The sequence below is a fragment of the Citrus clementina genome, unplaced genomic scaffold (assembly GCF_000493195.1).
Source record: "Citrus clementina cultivar Clemenules unplaced genomic scaffold, Citrus_clementina_v1.0 scaffold_5, whole genome shotgun sequence".
NCBI lineage: Eukaryota > Viridiplantae > Streptophyta > Magnoliopsida > Sapindales > Rutaceae > Citrus > Citrus x clementina.
Window position 1 is genome coordinate 1408932 of NW_006262201.1, and position 14256 is coordinate 1423187.

General features: G+C 31.9%; 1 protein-coding gene across 1 annotated transcript; it reads right to left on the reverse strand.

Annotated features, from left to right (window-relative positions):
* Positions 1-2500: 2500 nt before the first annotated feature.
* LOC18042467 (receptor-like protein 9DC3) lies at positions 2501-5308 on the reverse strand. The gene is made up of 3 exons (XM_024182898.1): positions 4684-5308; positions 4127-4584; positions 2501-3493 (listed from the first exon to the last, which is right to left on the reverse strand). The coding sequence occupies exons 1-3, from the start codon at positions 5306-5308 to the stop codon at positions 2501-2503; spliced, it is 2076 nt and encodes a 691-aa protein (XP_024038666.1).
* Positions 5309-14256: the final 8948 nt, after the last annotated feature.

Sequence of the window (14256 nt, forward strand, 5' to 3'; positions counted from 1 at the left end):
ATAAAATAAAAATCAAGATTAGTAGGATTGTAGAAGGCGATACTAGGAACTTACCCTCAAAATTTGGGAGAAAACATAATTAACTTCGCCTTTCAATCGCCCAATTAAAGATGCAAAATCTTACCCCCAAATTATAATAACCAGCCACTGTTTTTTTTTTTTTCTCTCTCTCTCTCTCTCTCGTCTTTTGCTTCTCCACTCGTCTTTTTGCGATATCATAAATTAGAGCTGCCGCTTCCTATTAAAACCAAATTTCATAGCAATTGTCATCCAAGTCCAATGTTTAATGTTAATTACACATCAAACAAGCCTTTTTAGATTTTGGGTTTTTGGGCCCCCAAATGACCCAACACTTTTGTATATTTATTTATTGATTTTTGATGATACAATATGAATCTTTTTACAATTTAGGTGATAGTTTTCATCAAGGGATTACTTTTTTATAAGTGGTATCAAAATTATTCATGTTGACTCATTGAAAATAATTTATGGTTCTTTTCTGAATTACCAAATATTAAGAAATCCGAACTTAGTGAAGAAAAATTAGTTGACCAATGACGTTGTGTAGAAATAAATCCCTGATAGACAAGTCGATAGATCCTCATCCGACTAACCAAACATTTTTAATTAAATTATTAGTTATTCGATAGTTGATTACTTCTCACTTGTCTTGAACCTTTGTCACATCATACGTATGACTTTTTAAATGCTGATTTATTATACGTATGACATTTTTAATATATATCAACATCAATGACAGTGCCCTCGAGTATGCAGAATATTCAACGTTCTGTGAAGGAAAATTTTAGTGAACAGGATAGAAAAGAGGCAAATTTATTGACCCGTTATATGAACAATTAATGATTGAAAATGAAAGGAAATAATAATAATGCCCCGATGAGCAAGTTCGATCGACCTAACTTGTTATTTTTCTTCCGCTTTTGACCCAACAATTATAAGAAAGCTATGCTACTATATAACTGTCTAAAAATACCAAAGAAATCTTCTATTAATACATCAAATACAGTAAATCGATTAAATAGTCGCAGTCATTCTTATTTATAAATATTTATCAAATATTATGATTGTTTTAACAGAATTTATTTTAGGCTGAGAACAGTCAAGTCTTTTTTTACAAATTAACTAAAACATTTTGTGTTTGTGCCAATCTTGAGGGGTACATTTCCATGCTTTCGGTTTCGATTAATTTTCCGATATTGATTTCACCTCACCCCCAAAAAAAATAAGGGTTAACAGTATAAGAGGAATTGGTATATATTCTCTGTGAATAAACGAAATTTTTTATTCAAGATTAATATGAAAGTGTGCAATAGATGTGACTCTATATAGGCTCATAACTAAGACCATAAAAGGGAAACCACTAAACATGTAAATTTAAAAATATTACCTGCCAAAGTAAACCTTAATACTAAATTATATTTATCATTCTCATTTGCAACTGAAAATTATTGGATAGCTTTATAACTTAAAAGAATTTGGTAAACACTAAAGTATGATTAAAGAATTTGGGTCCCGTTTGGGATTAAGATTGGATAACTTTATAACTTAAAAGGTACAACACTAAAGTATTTGGTACACACTAACTGCTGTAATTTAAAGTTAAGTTGATTTAATTTTATACTTGTACGATGAAAAATTTATTATATCTTTACAATTTTGTCTAAATTATTATTTAAAAATTATATTTACTACATACTATTAACTTTTATTTTATAACTTAAAAGGTACGGACTAAAGTATTTGGTAAACACTAATTGCTGTAGTTTGGAAGATAAGTTGATTTAATTTTATACTTGTATAATGAAAAATCTATTATATCTTTACAATTTTGTCTAAATTATTATTTAAAAATTGTATTTACTATATACTATTAACTTTTACTTTATAGTTATAGTTTTTTTCCGCGACAGTTGTATTTTAAAAACTACAACACCTAAAAACAATCCTTAAGATTTTTGAGAAAATGATACATATAAATACTGCGGTGAATTGAGTTAAAAAAAGTGCTATCCATACACGTCTAATTTGTCCTTACTAAACGACTTGAACATTAAGTTTATCATATGTTTATTTATTTATTGTGTCTTGCTCGGGCTCAATTCTTTGACATCAATAACGTATAAAAAAAAATCAGGATTCCCACCTAGTTTAATCTTTCATTTTAGTAAACAAATTCACATGATTGGTACTTAATAAATAAAAATTAATAAATAAGAAAATCTTGACCATACATAAATAACAATGCACGTGCCAAAAAATCCTTCAAAGCTCATGTGATCTACTTATGAGAGCATTTTTATGGCCGTAAAAATGTAAAGTTGATTTGGTTAAATGAATTATAAAGAGAATTTTATTCAACTTTCTTGTTAGAAAATTGCATTGACACGCAATGAGACTACAAGGAATGAATTCTCCACATCCTCTCTTAGCACATCATAGCAATAAATCATATAAAAGAGAATTAAATGTAACTTTATAGTCACATTCTGTTCCTAGCTCTCCTGATTCTCCTCCTCCTTTTTGGCTGCATCCCAAATTTCTTCGAAAACCATTCAAGAATTCCTATGCTGAAGTTAAGCCCAAGAACCACTCCAACAATGAGTCCACCCGCATAGCCTATCAGAATGATTTTCCAATCAGATGTGCCTGAAAGCAGAGACTCCTCTGAGCCTTCGACTTGATCTTCATTTGTTGGAGCTTCGTCATTCTCACATTCCTTGGGCAATGGCTTTCCACACAACCACAAGTTTCCATTAAATGACGTTTTGTCAAATGTAGGAAATTGGTTTCCTTGTGGTATGGGTCCTGTGAGATTGTTGTTTGAGACATTGAAGAATTCAAGGAATGTGAGATCAACAAGTTGCTGAGGAATCTGTCCAGAAAATTTGTTATTTGAGAGATCCAATGATTCCAAACCCGTTAGGTTGCCCAAACATGATAGAATATGGCCATGAAGACTATTATTGGCGAGGCTGAGAACTTGAAGTCCTTTTAAATTGGCAATTGATGTTGGAATCTCTCCATCAAATCTATTGCTTGAGAGAATAACGCCCGTGAGAAAATTTGGAACCTTGTCATATGACATCATTTGGCCTTTGTTGCTCATTGTCAACGAGTAATCATAAATGCCAAGGGCCGCATAAGACACCAATGCAAATGGATAAATCATACCTTCCATATATCTTAACTCACTTGTGTTGACAACTTGCATAGCATTCCAACACTGGAAGTACTTGGATGGAAGCTTTCCAGTAAACCTATTGTTAGAGAGGTCAATAATACGGAGTTCAGGAAACCCACAACCAGTGTTAGGTTCTCTTATCATGCCATGTAATTTATTGGATTTCAGGATGAGAACGTTCAATTCTCGAAGAGTTCCTAACCAAGAGGGGAAAGTACCACTAATTTGGTTATTCCCAAGATCAAGAAATTTTAAACTTGAACAATTGACCAAAGATCTCGGAATTCTTCCCTGTAACAGATTATCGCTCAAATCAATCATCATAAGAGACCTTCCGCTCAAGAAGGTTTGAGGAATACTTCCACAAAATTTGTTGTGCTGTAAATCTAATATTGAGAGATGATCACTAAAATTGTCTAAGCACTGAGGAAGCAAGCCACTTAAGTTATTGTAAGACAAATCAAGGATTTCAAGACTATTACTTGAATTGCATATCCAAAATGGAATTTTCCCTGTTAAGCTATTGTTTGAAACTAGATAGTGTTTGGTTTGGGGGGGTGGAACTGGGAGTGGTCCTTGTAGATAATTATAACTAAGATCTAATGTAAAGCCATCATAATTCCGTGGAAAAAACATAGGGTGTTGATAAAAACCTATTAAAAAGTTATGGGAAAGGTTTAAATAGCTGAAGTTCTGCATACTTGGCTCTATCAACCATTTTGGTACTTTTCCATGAATTTTATTGCAAGAAAGGTCAAGCACTTCCAAATAATGTTGATTTTTTAAAAAGTTTGGAAATTCATTAAGGTTGCATGAACGCAGTCCTACAAAATTAAATTTCTGTGAAGTATTAAAAATGGCTTTGGTAAACAACGACAACCTATTTGATGAGAGAGATAGATGCTCTAGGTGTTTAAAATTAACAAGAAACATATCTAGATCTATTGGGCCACTAAAATTATTATGAGAAAATTCAAGGAATTTGAGTTGGGCGAGATTTCTAAGTGAAGATGGAATTTGACTTGAAAATTTGCATTCAGAGATGTCCAATCCTTCCAATGATCTAAGGTTGCCAAAAGAAGCAGGTAGCTCACCAGAAAAATCATTTGATGCAAGAGATAACCAATAGAGTCGGGTAAAGTTACCCATTGAATGTGGAGTTTTGCCCCGAAATCTATTTAATGAAAGTTCAAGTTGTTCCAAAGAAGCAAGATTTCCAATGGAAGCTGGCAGCTCACCCGATAATTCATTCCATGAAATATCAAGTCTTTTCAAACAGTCAAGATTTCCAATAGAAGTAGGCAGCTCACCTAATAAATTATTAAATGAAAGGTCTAAATACATGAGCTTGGTTAGATTACCGAGTAAAGACGGAATTCTTCCTGAGAATTTGAAATAAAAGAAAAAAAATCAGAACTGGTGAAATACAGATGTTGCACATATATTAAGGAGAAAATTTAACGAAGCAAGATTTTAATTACCTCGTAATTCACAGCCTGAGAGTGATAAAAGAGTCAAAGAAGATAGATTTGCCAAGCTATGAGGTATTGGAGAAGAAATTGTCACACCTCCGAGAGCAAGCTCTTTAAGGTTTGTTAACTTCTTAACTAGATTTCCAAGATTTGGCTCCTTGAGTTCAATAAGATTATAATATGAATTATGAGATAAATCGAGGGACACCAAGTTGGAAAGCTCTAGAATTTCTGATGGTATTTGACCAAAAAAACCAGCAGAAGAGAGGTTTAGGTAGGATAACCTCGAAAGGTTAATAATTTCTGGTGGGATCTCAGAACAAATGAAGTAGTTAAAAGCAAGATCAAGCCACTCAAGGTGGACAAGCTTGAAAAGGCCGCTGCTAGAGTTGATAAAACCTTGGAGGCAGCTATTGGAGAGGTCAAGCTTGATGACATGACCTGTGTTTTCATTGCACTCCACGCCATCCCATAAGCAACAATCAATATTTGCTTCTTCTGGTTTCCATGAAGCTGTCTTTGGATGACATGGATCCCAGATATAATACGAAGAAGTCTTACGAATGATCGTGAGGCTTTCTTTGAATTGCAACAAAGCAGACCGCTCATAGCTATGGCAGAGTGGCGACAGCATGGAAGAAGTGAAGTTAGAAATTGTAAAATTGAAGAAGATGAGTGAAAAAACAAACTGCATAAATATTGTGAATAATAAACCACCCATAGTTTCCTGGCAATAAATTAATAATTTTTTATAAATGTGAAGAAACATAAGGATCTTGGTCTGCTTTTATTTATTTTTTTTTTTTGGTCTTATCCACGAGGTATCCTGGGGAGGGCCCCAACTGTGGGACACACCTTTAAGCCCGTACCACAATCCAGACTAGAAGTCCCCGCTCGAACCGGGAGGCACAGGTTCTCCCAACAAAGGCGACTTCCCTCTTGGTCTGCTTTTATAGGCAATAATTTCCAGCGGATAAGCTTGATTTTCCAATTCTGAATGCAAATATTCAACATACTTATCTAAGTCAAGAAGTCAAGTCACTCTCGTCATTGCGTGTCGGGAAATAATTATTTAGGTCCACAAAAGTTGTGTGAACGATTATATTTCATGCAAGTTGCTTGGAAATTGCTACCACATAATAATTTTTCTTTTATACACGTAACGTGTCTATCAATTTAAATTTAATTGGCTCCTTCTTCACTATTTACAATTTACAAAAACTCATGTCGTAATTTAGGCGGAAAGAAAAGGAAAAAATCACAACAAATAATATGGGAACCGCCTTTCTCATGTGGAGCCTGGAGAGGCGAGCCCGCAAAGCGGCCGAATCAGGTTACAGCCCCACCAGGCCCAAACCAAAAATAAAATTACCCATATTAAATTGACCTCTCATTATTTGAAAAGTGTCTCTATCGATTATGTTAACAAAAAAGGGCACTCAATTTCTTGTGGGATCCCTCTATTTCTTTAAATCATCTCTTCTTCATCTCTTATTTAAAAAGAAAAAGAAAAAAAAAAGAACAAGAATTCGTCTCTTTCTTTAGATTTTCTTTCATTTCTTTCTTCATCTAAAGTACATTTATTTTTCACTTAATAATAATTATCATAATCATAATGACAAAGACAATGATAATAACAGTTAATAAACGTTTGAAATCAGTAGAATATGGAGGAATTTTGAATTTGACCCAAAATTTAATAGAATGAAATCACCAATTGTCAAACATTACTTATTAATTAAGTGAAAAATATTGTGGTTGACATGTTGTCGTCATAATTAGAGTATTGCCTAAAATACTCTTTTATTTAACATAAAAGAACAAGCTTAAGTTATGATTACAGTATTTTATAAATTAGCTAAAACTTTAATTTTCTTTTAAATCCATATCCTTTAATCCTTTATAATTCGATTAATTTCACACAAATCATTGTCCATCGTTTAAGCTTTTGTACGCGTTGACAATATTGAAGATAAAATTTTTAAAAAAAATATTTTCCGAATTATATCTACAATTGCTTCTTTTTCGTAATTTCACTACTGAGCAACGAAAATTGAATTTTATTTAAATTAAGATGGAACAGAATCTGTGATAATTTATTTGGATGATGCTACTGGTAGTGACAGATGTGTATTGGCTGAACTGTTCTCGATTTTTGGGAGTGACTTATGGAACTGATAACGATTGTATTGGTATTATTTTGCAGAGTCCAATAGCGTCTTGTTTCTGAGCCAAATCCCAAATCTTGTTCGTTAATTCAAAACAGCATGAGCCCGTTCCGAAATGACATTTTCTTTCACAACATGAGGGCAATTTTGTAATTTCTGAGCTTGTGGATATTTTAGCAATTCCCAAAATTGAGGATTGGGTGTAATTATGATTTCGAGGGTAATTCAGTAATTTAAAATTTCAGAGCATGTTAATGATCTACGGACTTAAGGGTATTTTAGTAATTTTATAGACACAAGAGTTGTCAATTATGGATAGATGTTCGTTTCGAGTTTATTGCATAAAATTTAGTTATCATTCTGATTTACGGAAAATAATTATGTCGTTTCTTTGATTTAGGAGGATCCGCAAGCGAGAACCGGTCCGCGGACGTGGACGATAACCGACCGTGAACACCGTCACTGTGAGTGGAATATACAAAACCTATTTTCATAGTTAATTATGATAGTAAAGCATGTTTGCGAAATAAGTATTTTAAATGTTTTGATTTAATGATTTCCTTGAACTGGATTTTATTCACGCATTAGTATTTTATTAAAATATTTGATTAATGATTTTGCGTATTAACTTTGATTAAACATGATAGTATTTTAAAGATAAGAAAAGTGGATTCAAAAGTGGTATGATTTGAAATATGGTTAAAAGGTATGTGAATATGAGTATATGATTGTTTTTGAAATCATTAGACAGTACCCTTCCCTCCAGATACAGTGATACAGATGAGATGAGAGGCCTTTGGGGCCCGTCTGAACACACATAGAGGCTTTGGGCCATGTGTTTGGGTGCTTTTGCCTTTTGGGGGCATATGCATGTGGTATGATGATTACAGAGATACATGCATGAAATACAGACAGATATTGAGATACAGATGATACGAATGAGATACATGCCTTTAGGGTCTGTCTGAGTACACATAGAGGTTTTGGGCCATGTGCTTGGGAGTTTTTGTCCTTTGGGGACCAAATTATGAAAGCACAGATATGATGAGCTATGAGATGGTATTTTCATGTTTATCCGTGTAGCTCTAGGACGTGATGTTACCTAGATAGTACATCATTGCCCGTCCGTTGAGGTCCGGATATGATGAGATTATTTCCCTAGATATTTGTTTGGTGATGATTTTCAGATTTGTGAATTCTATATGATATTATGATATGATTTCCATGATTATAACGTATGATCGTTATATATGTTTTTCATGGTTAGTAATCTGATTTAAATGTTAAATGATTTATTACTGATTTCTCACATATGGTTTGATGAAATCGTGTTTGGAAATGATACGATTATTTCTTTTAAAGTAATAATTAATTTTTCAAAAAAACTACTATCTACTCAGTGATCTCACTGAGTTTTAAACTCACCCCATTTTTATTATATTTTCCCCCCTCACCAAGAGGTTGCAGGTACACCAGACCGATCCAGCGACTGTAAATATATTTTGAGTCTTAGCCACGTGATGGTGTTAGAAGATATAAATGTTTTTGTAATGACATCTTGGTTGTCTCGTCCTGTTGGGATTGTATAATTTTGTTATATTATTCTTTTGAGATTAAGAATAAACTGAGAAATTAATATTAGTTATAATATTATCTTTTGAGACTCTGGAGATATAAAACTCAGCATTTTGGTTGAGGATGTTGATCACTAGAGTTATTGTATATTGAATTGTATTGGGAGTGTTATAATCATATTTGTAGATTGGGAGTGTTATATATATAAAGGAGACTCTACCGAATTTTCGGTAGAATCTTTGCTAATAGAATTTTTATCAAGTCCATTTTGATGAGACTAGATAGACTCGCCTGGGGGGATTCGGGGCGGGTCGTTTCAAAATTAATTTTGTTCTTTTAAAAGATTATATTTTCTTCAATTATCTATAATTGCCTGTTGTTTTTGTTTCAAGCTTTTAATGCAATATTTATGTAGCTAAATAAACAAAATTCAGGATTTCTAATTTTACTACTAGAAAGCCTGCAAGTTCTATTGGCCAAATTTGTTTACTTATTGCAGATCATTGATTGAACAAAATTTTAAAGACTTCAAATTAATGATGACATACAATGTCACAAGAATATGTTGTTAGGCATGAAAAGAAAAGAGTAGTTAGCAGTTTTATCAATGCGGTGGCCAATTCTCTTACTCATTCAAAACTTCATGCGTCTGTTCTGGTTCTGAAATGACATTTTCTTGGATGTTTTTCGCCTATAAATACTATAACGTTGAAATCTGATAGCCTGTGCAACAAATAAAGAGAATTATTGACTCTGTCCTTTTCTTTTACTTTAATCCTCCTCAATGTGAAACTGCTTTGTCCATAGGGCTAACTTGACAATGCAGGTAGCATTAATAAACATAAAAAGATTTGGGATGTTTCGCCTGAAGCATTTGCACGAATGCTAATATACGTTTTCGAGAAGTTTTCCGACTCTTGAGACCTGACTCCTAATTTTAACTTCCAGAATGGTTTTGCATGAAATTATGGGTTGTTAACGTGAGATATAGGTTACACTTTCATTTTCTTTGGGAAATTTACGTGTGACTAAATGACAATTTTATTAGACTAATTGTATTGCATTTGAAAGATGCATGTATACAGATATGGATATCTAACGGATGCCGGAAGAATGGTTGAATGGACAATTTCTAGGAAAATGCTGCAAATCAGAGTGAAACCAATTAGTGCTCATGGACATGATAATATGATATACTTGAGTTTTTGTATCTGAGTTCTTGGCTGATGAAGAATTTCCTATCAGTCCTGCAGGAAAAACTTTGGAAAGTTCTATCAATTAGCGTAGATAAATCACAACATTAGTTAAATCAACCACAAAAGATAGCTAAATTTATATGAATGGAAACCTTGCGCATCCTTTGCAAGAATTTAGGTGCATCAGAGCCCATCTCAGAAATCATCAGCTGAAGCTCATGGCAAATTCATACGTACCGTGCATTAGTAGCTCAGCTCAAGAAATCTAAAGGAAATATACCCCCGCGGTACTCGGGGAGTAAAACTCAAATTAAATTCTTGACCTTGAGAATAACTAAGTTGAGGAGGCTCCATCACTCAAGCGATGGGTGCACAGCTTACAAAGAAGAGTGATAGTGAATCTCGAGTGGAGCCAATGCTAGCCAAAGCTTCAAGTAAACTAAATCATTTTAGTAGTAACATGTGTTCAAAGAGATGTTTAATTATTGATGGAAGAACTTTTAGTGAAAATTTTGATTATTTTAAGATTGCCTTCGCTGGACAAGAATATGTCAACTTCAATGACAAATGCCCTCGAGTAAGCACAGAATATTCAACACACCGTGGGCGTGGAGTTACTGATAACTTTTATTTCGGAGTCAAAATGAAGAAAATAGTTTTCAAAAATGGACCAAGACCATCTCCTTTGAAATATAAGGCAGAGGACTTTGAAAGGATTGCCCAGGTACTTTTCTTCACTGCACTCTTCTGTCTACTTTTTTTCTTTCTTTCTTTTTATTTATTATTTTTTTAAGATAAAAACTGACTCAAATAACCAACAGGATCTATTTCGGAAACTAACTCTGATGCATTTCTAATATCAGCATCTGGTTTTGCAGTAAGAGCTGCAATCGTCAAGAACAATTTTAATGTGGAGCATTAAAAGTTTCAGACTACGAGTGCATGTATTTACCAAACACTTGATAAACTTCCTCGAATATGCAAAATATTAAAACATGTAAATGCCGAGAAGGAAAATTTAAATGAACCGGCAATAGTGTTGGGAAAGTAGAAAAAAGAGACAATTAAATAGACCAATGAAATAGTGGAGAAATAAATCCCTGATAGAACCTCATCCTACCAAATACATTTTTAATTAAATTATTAATTAATTGACACTTAACTACTTCTCACTAGTCTTGAACCTTTGTCTCATCATACATATGACTTTTAAAATGCTGATTTATTATTACATGGTTCATGAATCTGACACGAAATTAGCGGTACCGAATTGAATTAAATTTTCATGGTTCTTGTTTGTGTCATATTTAATATAATTTGTTTTCTTAGTTAATTTAAAAGTTATTCAAACTGCAAATCAAACATCCATATTTAATGGAAAGGAAACCAAGATCGAAAGAAGGGAAAAGGAAGAGCAATAAGAAATATATGATTCAAGAGCACTACCCTCGCTCTGATAGACTAATACTATGATTAAAATGAAAGGTTCGGAAAATGCTTTCATATATTATTATTTTTACAAGTGTAAAATGCAAAGGATTATATGCAAAATTCCAGTTGACTCCTAAAGGTTAATAAAGGAAAGCACCTGAAAGCAAAGCTGTAAAATCTCTAAAATTAAGGAAATAAAAGTAGAAAAGCCTATAAAATTGGAGAACAAAATGTTTTGTAATTGAGAGGGCAGTAAGGCAATCAAATATATTCTCCGACAAGATAAAATTACCTCAAATAACTTTCAAATTATGAATACAAGGGAAAAGGACACCTACACCCCTTAGGTTTGGGAAAATAATTATGTAAACCCTCAAGTTTTTACTAAGGGACACTAAAATCCTTTTTTGACTATAATACCCTTTTACTTTATTAAATAGAAATATAATATTAAAATAAATGAAACTATATATACCTTTTAAAATAATTTCAATATTTAAAAATGTTTTAATAATTTACAATCTTATATTATATTAAACTAAATTTGTAATAAATAGAAACATAGTATTGAAATAAATATTTAAACATTTAAATTATTTTCAATATTGTATAAAATAATTTTAATATTACAATACATGAGATACATTTTATTAGTTGTAAAATCTATTTAACCCAAAGATTTATTCAAAACATTTATAATAAGTAGAAATATATTATTAAAATGAATATAAAAAATTTACATTTTTAAAATTACTTTACATACTAAAAATTCTAATATTATTAGTCTACCAGATAAATTAAAATATTTAAATTATATTTATATTTAATAAAAAACTTTAAAATCAATTTTTTAATTATTAAGTTCAAAGGGGATTATACTTAAAAAAGAGTCTTAATGGCCTTTATTGAAAACTTGGAGATTTGCATGACTATTTCCCCCAAATCTTGAAGTATAGGTCTCCTTTTCCCTAAATACAATTAGAAAATTTCGAACGGATCAGCCTAAATCGTAGACAAGAAGATATCAACATCAATGACAAATGCCCCCGAGTATGCAGAATATTCAGCGCGCCGTGAAGGAAAATTTTTATTGAACAGGATAGAAAAGAGGCAAATTTATTGACCCGTTTTATGAACAATTAATTATTGAAAATGAAAGGAATTAGTAAGGCCCCCGTGAATAAAAAATCCCTCCTGACCCATGTTGAGCGGATCGAACCTTTAAATTGGGTCACTTCAACGTATCTTAGCCAAGTAGTAACACTCATTCTTAGTAATAAATATTTGATAAATATTATGATTGTTTTAATGGAATTTATTTTAAGATGAGAACATTCAAGTCTTTTTCAGAATCTAAATAAGAATTACGTTTTTATCTAATCTTGAGGGCTACACATTTTCTTTCTTTCCATACTAATAAATTATTTGATATTGATTTCACCCAAAAATTAAAAAAAATAAAATGGTTATCATAATAAGAGGAATTGGAATATATTCTCTGTGAATTGAATAAGAGGAATTGGTAAATATTCTCTGTGAATAAACGAAAATTTTTATTCAAGATTAACATGAAATTGTACAATAGATGTGACTTTATTATATAGGCTCATAACTTAAGACTATAAAACGGAAGCGACTAAATCTGTGAGCTCAATAAATACTAACATGACTGAAATAAGTTAACAACCTCAGTAAACCTAAATACCTAAAGTATATTTAACATTCACAATTGCAATTAAAAAGTATAAAAAGAGTGATAAAAAAATTAGAATTTCTTAAAAAAAAATGGTACATATAATTACTCTGGCGAATTAATTGAGTTAAAAAACGGTGTCCATACGGATAATGGAATTTTCAAGGCATGGCTGGGAATCAAAAGAACATTTATTGAAACTCCCATATGAAGTACCAGAAACATTAACATATAATTAAAACTCAATCTCAACTTATGCTAAATTAAGGCTCCGTTTACTACTATAGTGCTTAGTTGCCGTGTAATGAAATTAAATTTTAGCTACGAAATAAAATGTGAGAGTTTTTGTTAAGTGTGACTTTTAAATAATAATTTTATCAAACTAAAATTGGCGACAACAGTGTAATCTTGTTGCTAGATGACTATGAGATAACATCACTAAACTTTCAGTTAAATGAAATTATATTAAGGTATGTCTTACATTAACTAGAAAAGGCGAATTAATTGGGTTTATAGGTAGGATATTTTTCAATAAATTAATCTTTTGGATTGGATAAACATCCTAGGCTCGGTTCCCCCAAGTAATACACCGAACAGAGTTATAGTTTAAAAGTCATCAAGACAACTGCTAGATATCAATACAAAATGGGTCGGCCTGGTAGACAAAGATTATGGCAATAACATCAATGATAAATGCCCCTTGAGGATTACGGAATACTCAAGATGCCGCGAAGGAAAAATTAAGTGAACAGGTAATAGCATTAGATGAGAAATTATTGAAAGTGAAAGGAAATATAAACCCCCGATGGACAAGTTCGATTTATCCTATAAAATAATTTTTTTCAAAAAAAAAAAGAAAAAGATTATGAATAATACATTAAACAAAAAATTAGTTTTTTTATTTTTTTTGGGGGGATGTTGCCGCTCCAGAAATTAATTTTTGTTAGCAAATTAATGGCTAAATTATCAGTTAAAAATTTAGTTAGCTTTCAGTTTTTTGTTGGCTAGATTAAAAGCGAAAGTATTTTCCAATACGGAGCGGACGAAGACCTAAAATGATACTTATTAAAGATAGACTCTCACTAGTCTCGAGTCAATGTTCCATGAGCCTTCATCACGTCCTAGTCATACATAGGGATGGTAATTTATGATGCAAGTACAATTAATACATTGAATCTATTAGGAAATATGTCTTACTTTTCAATAAGGATTTCCTATAATATTTTCTTGTTGAGTAAGATTCCTTTTTAAGGAATAAGTAATTTCTCCTTTGGGACTTTTATTTATTCAATGAGGAATACAATTAGTATAAGAAAATGAATACTTCTTCTGCAAGAAATAATCACTATATGTAGGAAGGTTGGGTTCACTTGTTTGTATAAGATAGCACAACAATCAATTTTGTGCAAGTAGATAGCTTCTAGTGTGAGAGCAATGGTAATTCTATTAAGAGATTGGGTGTTATTGGGATTTCAAGTGTGAGAAAAATACTAGAACAATTGTAATAATTTTTCACATT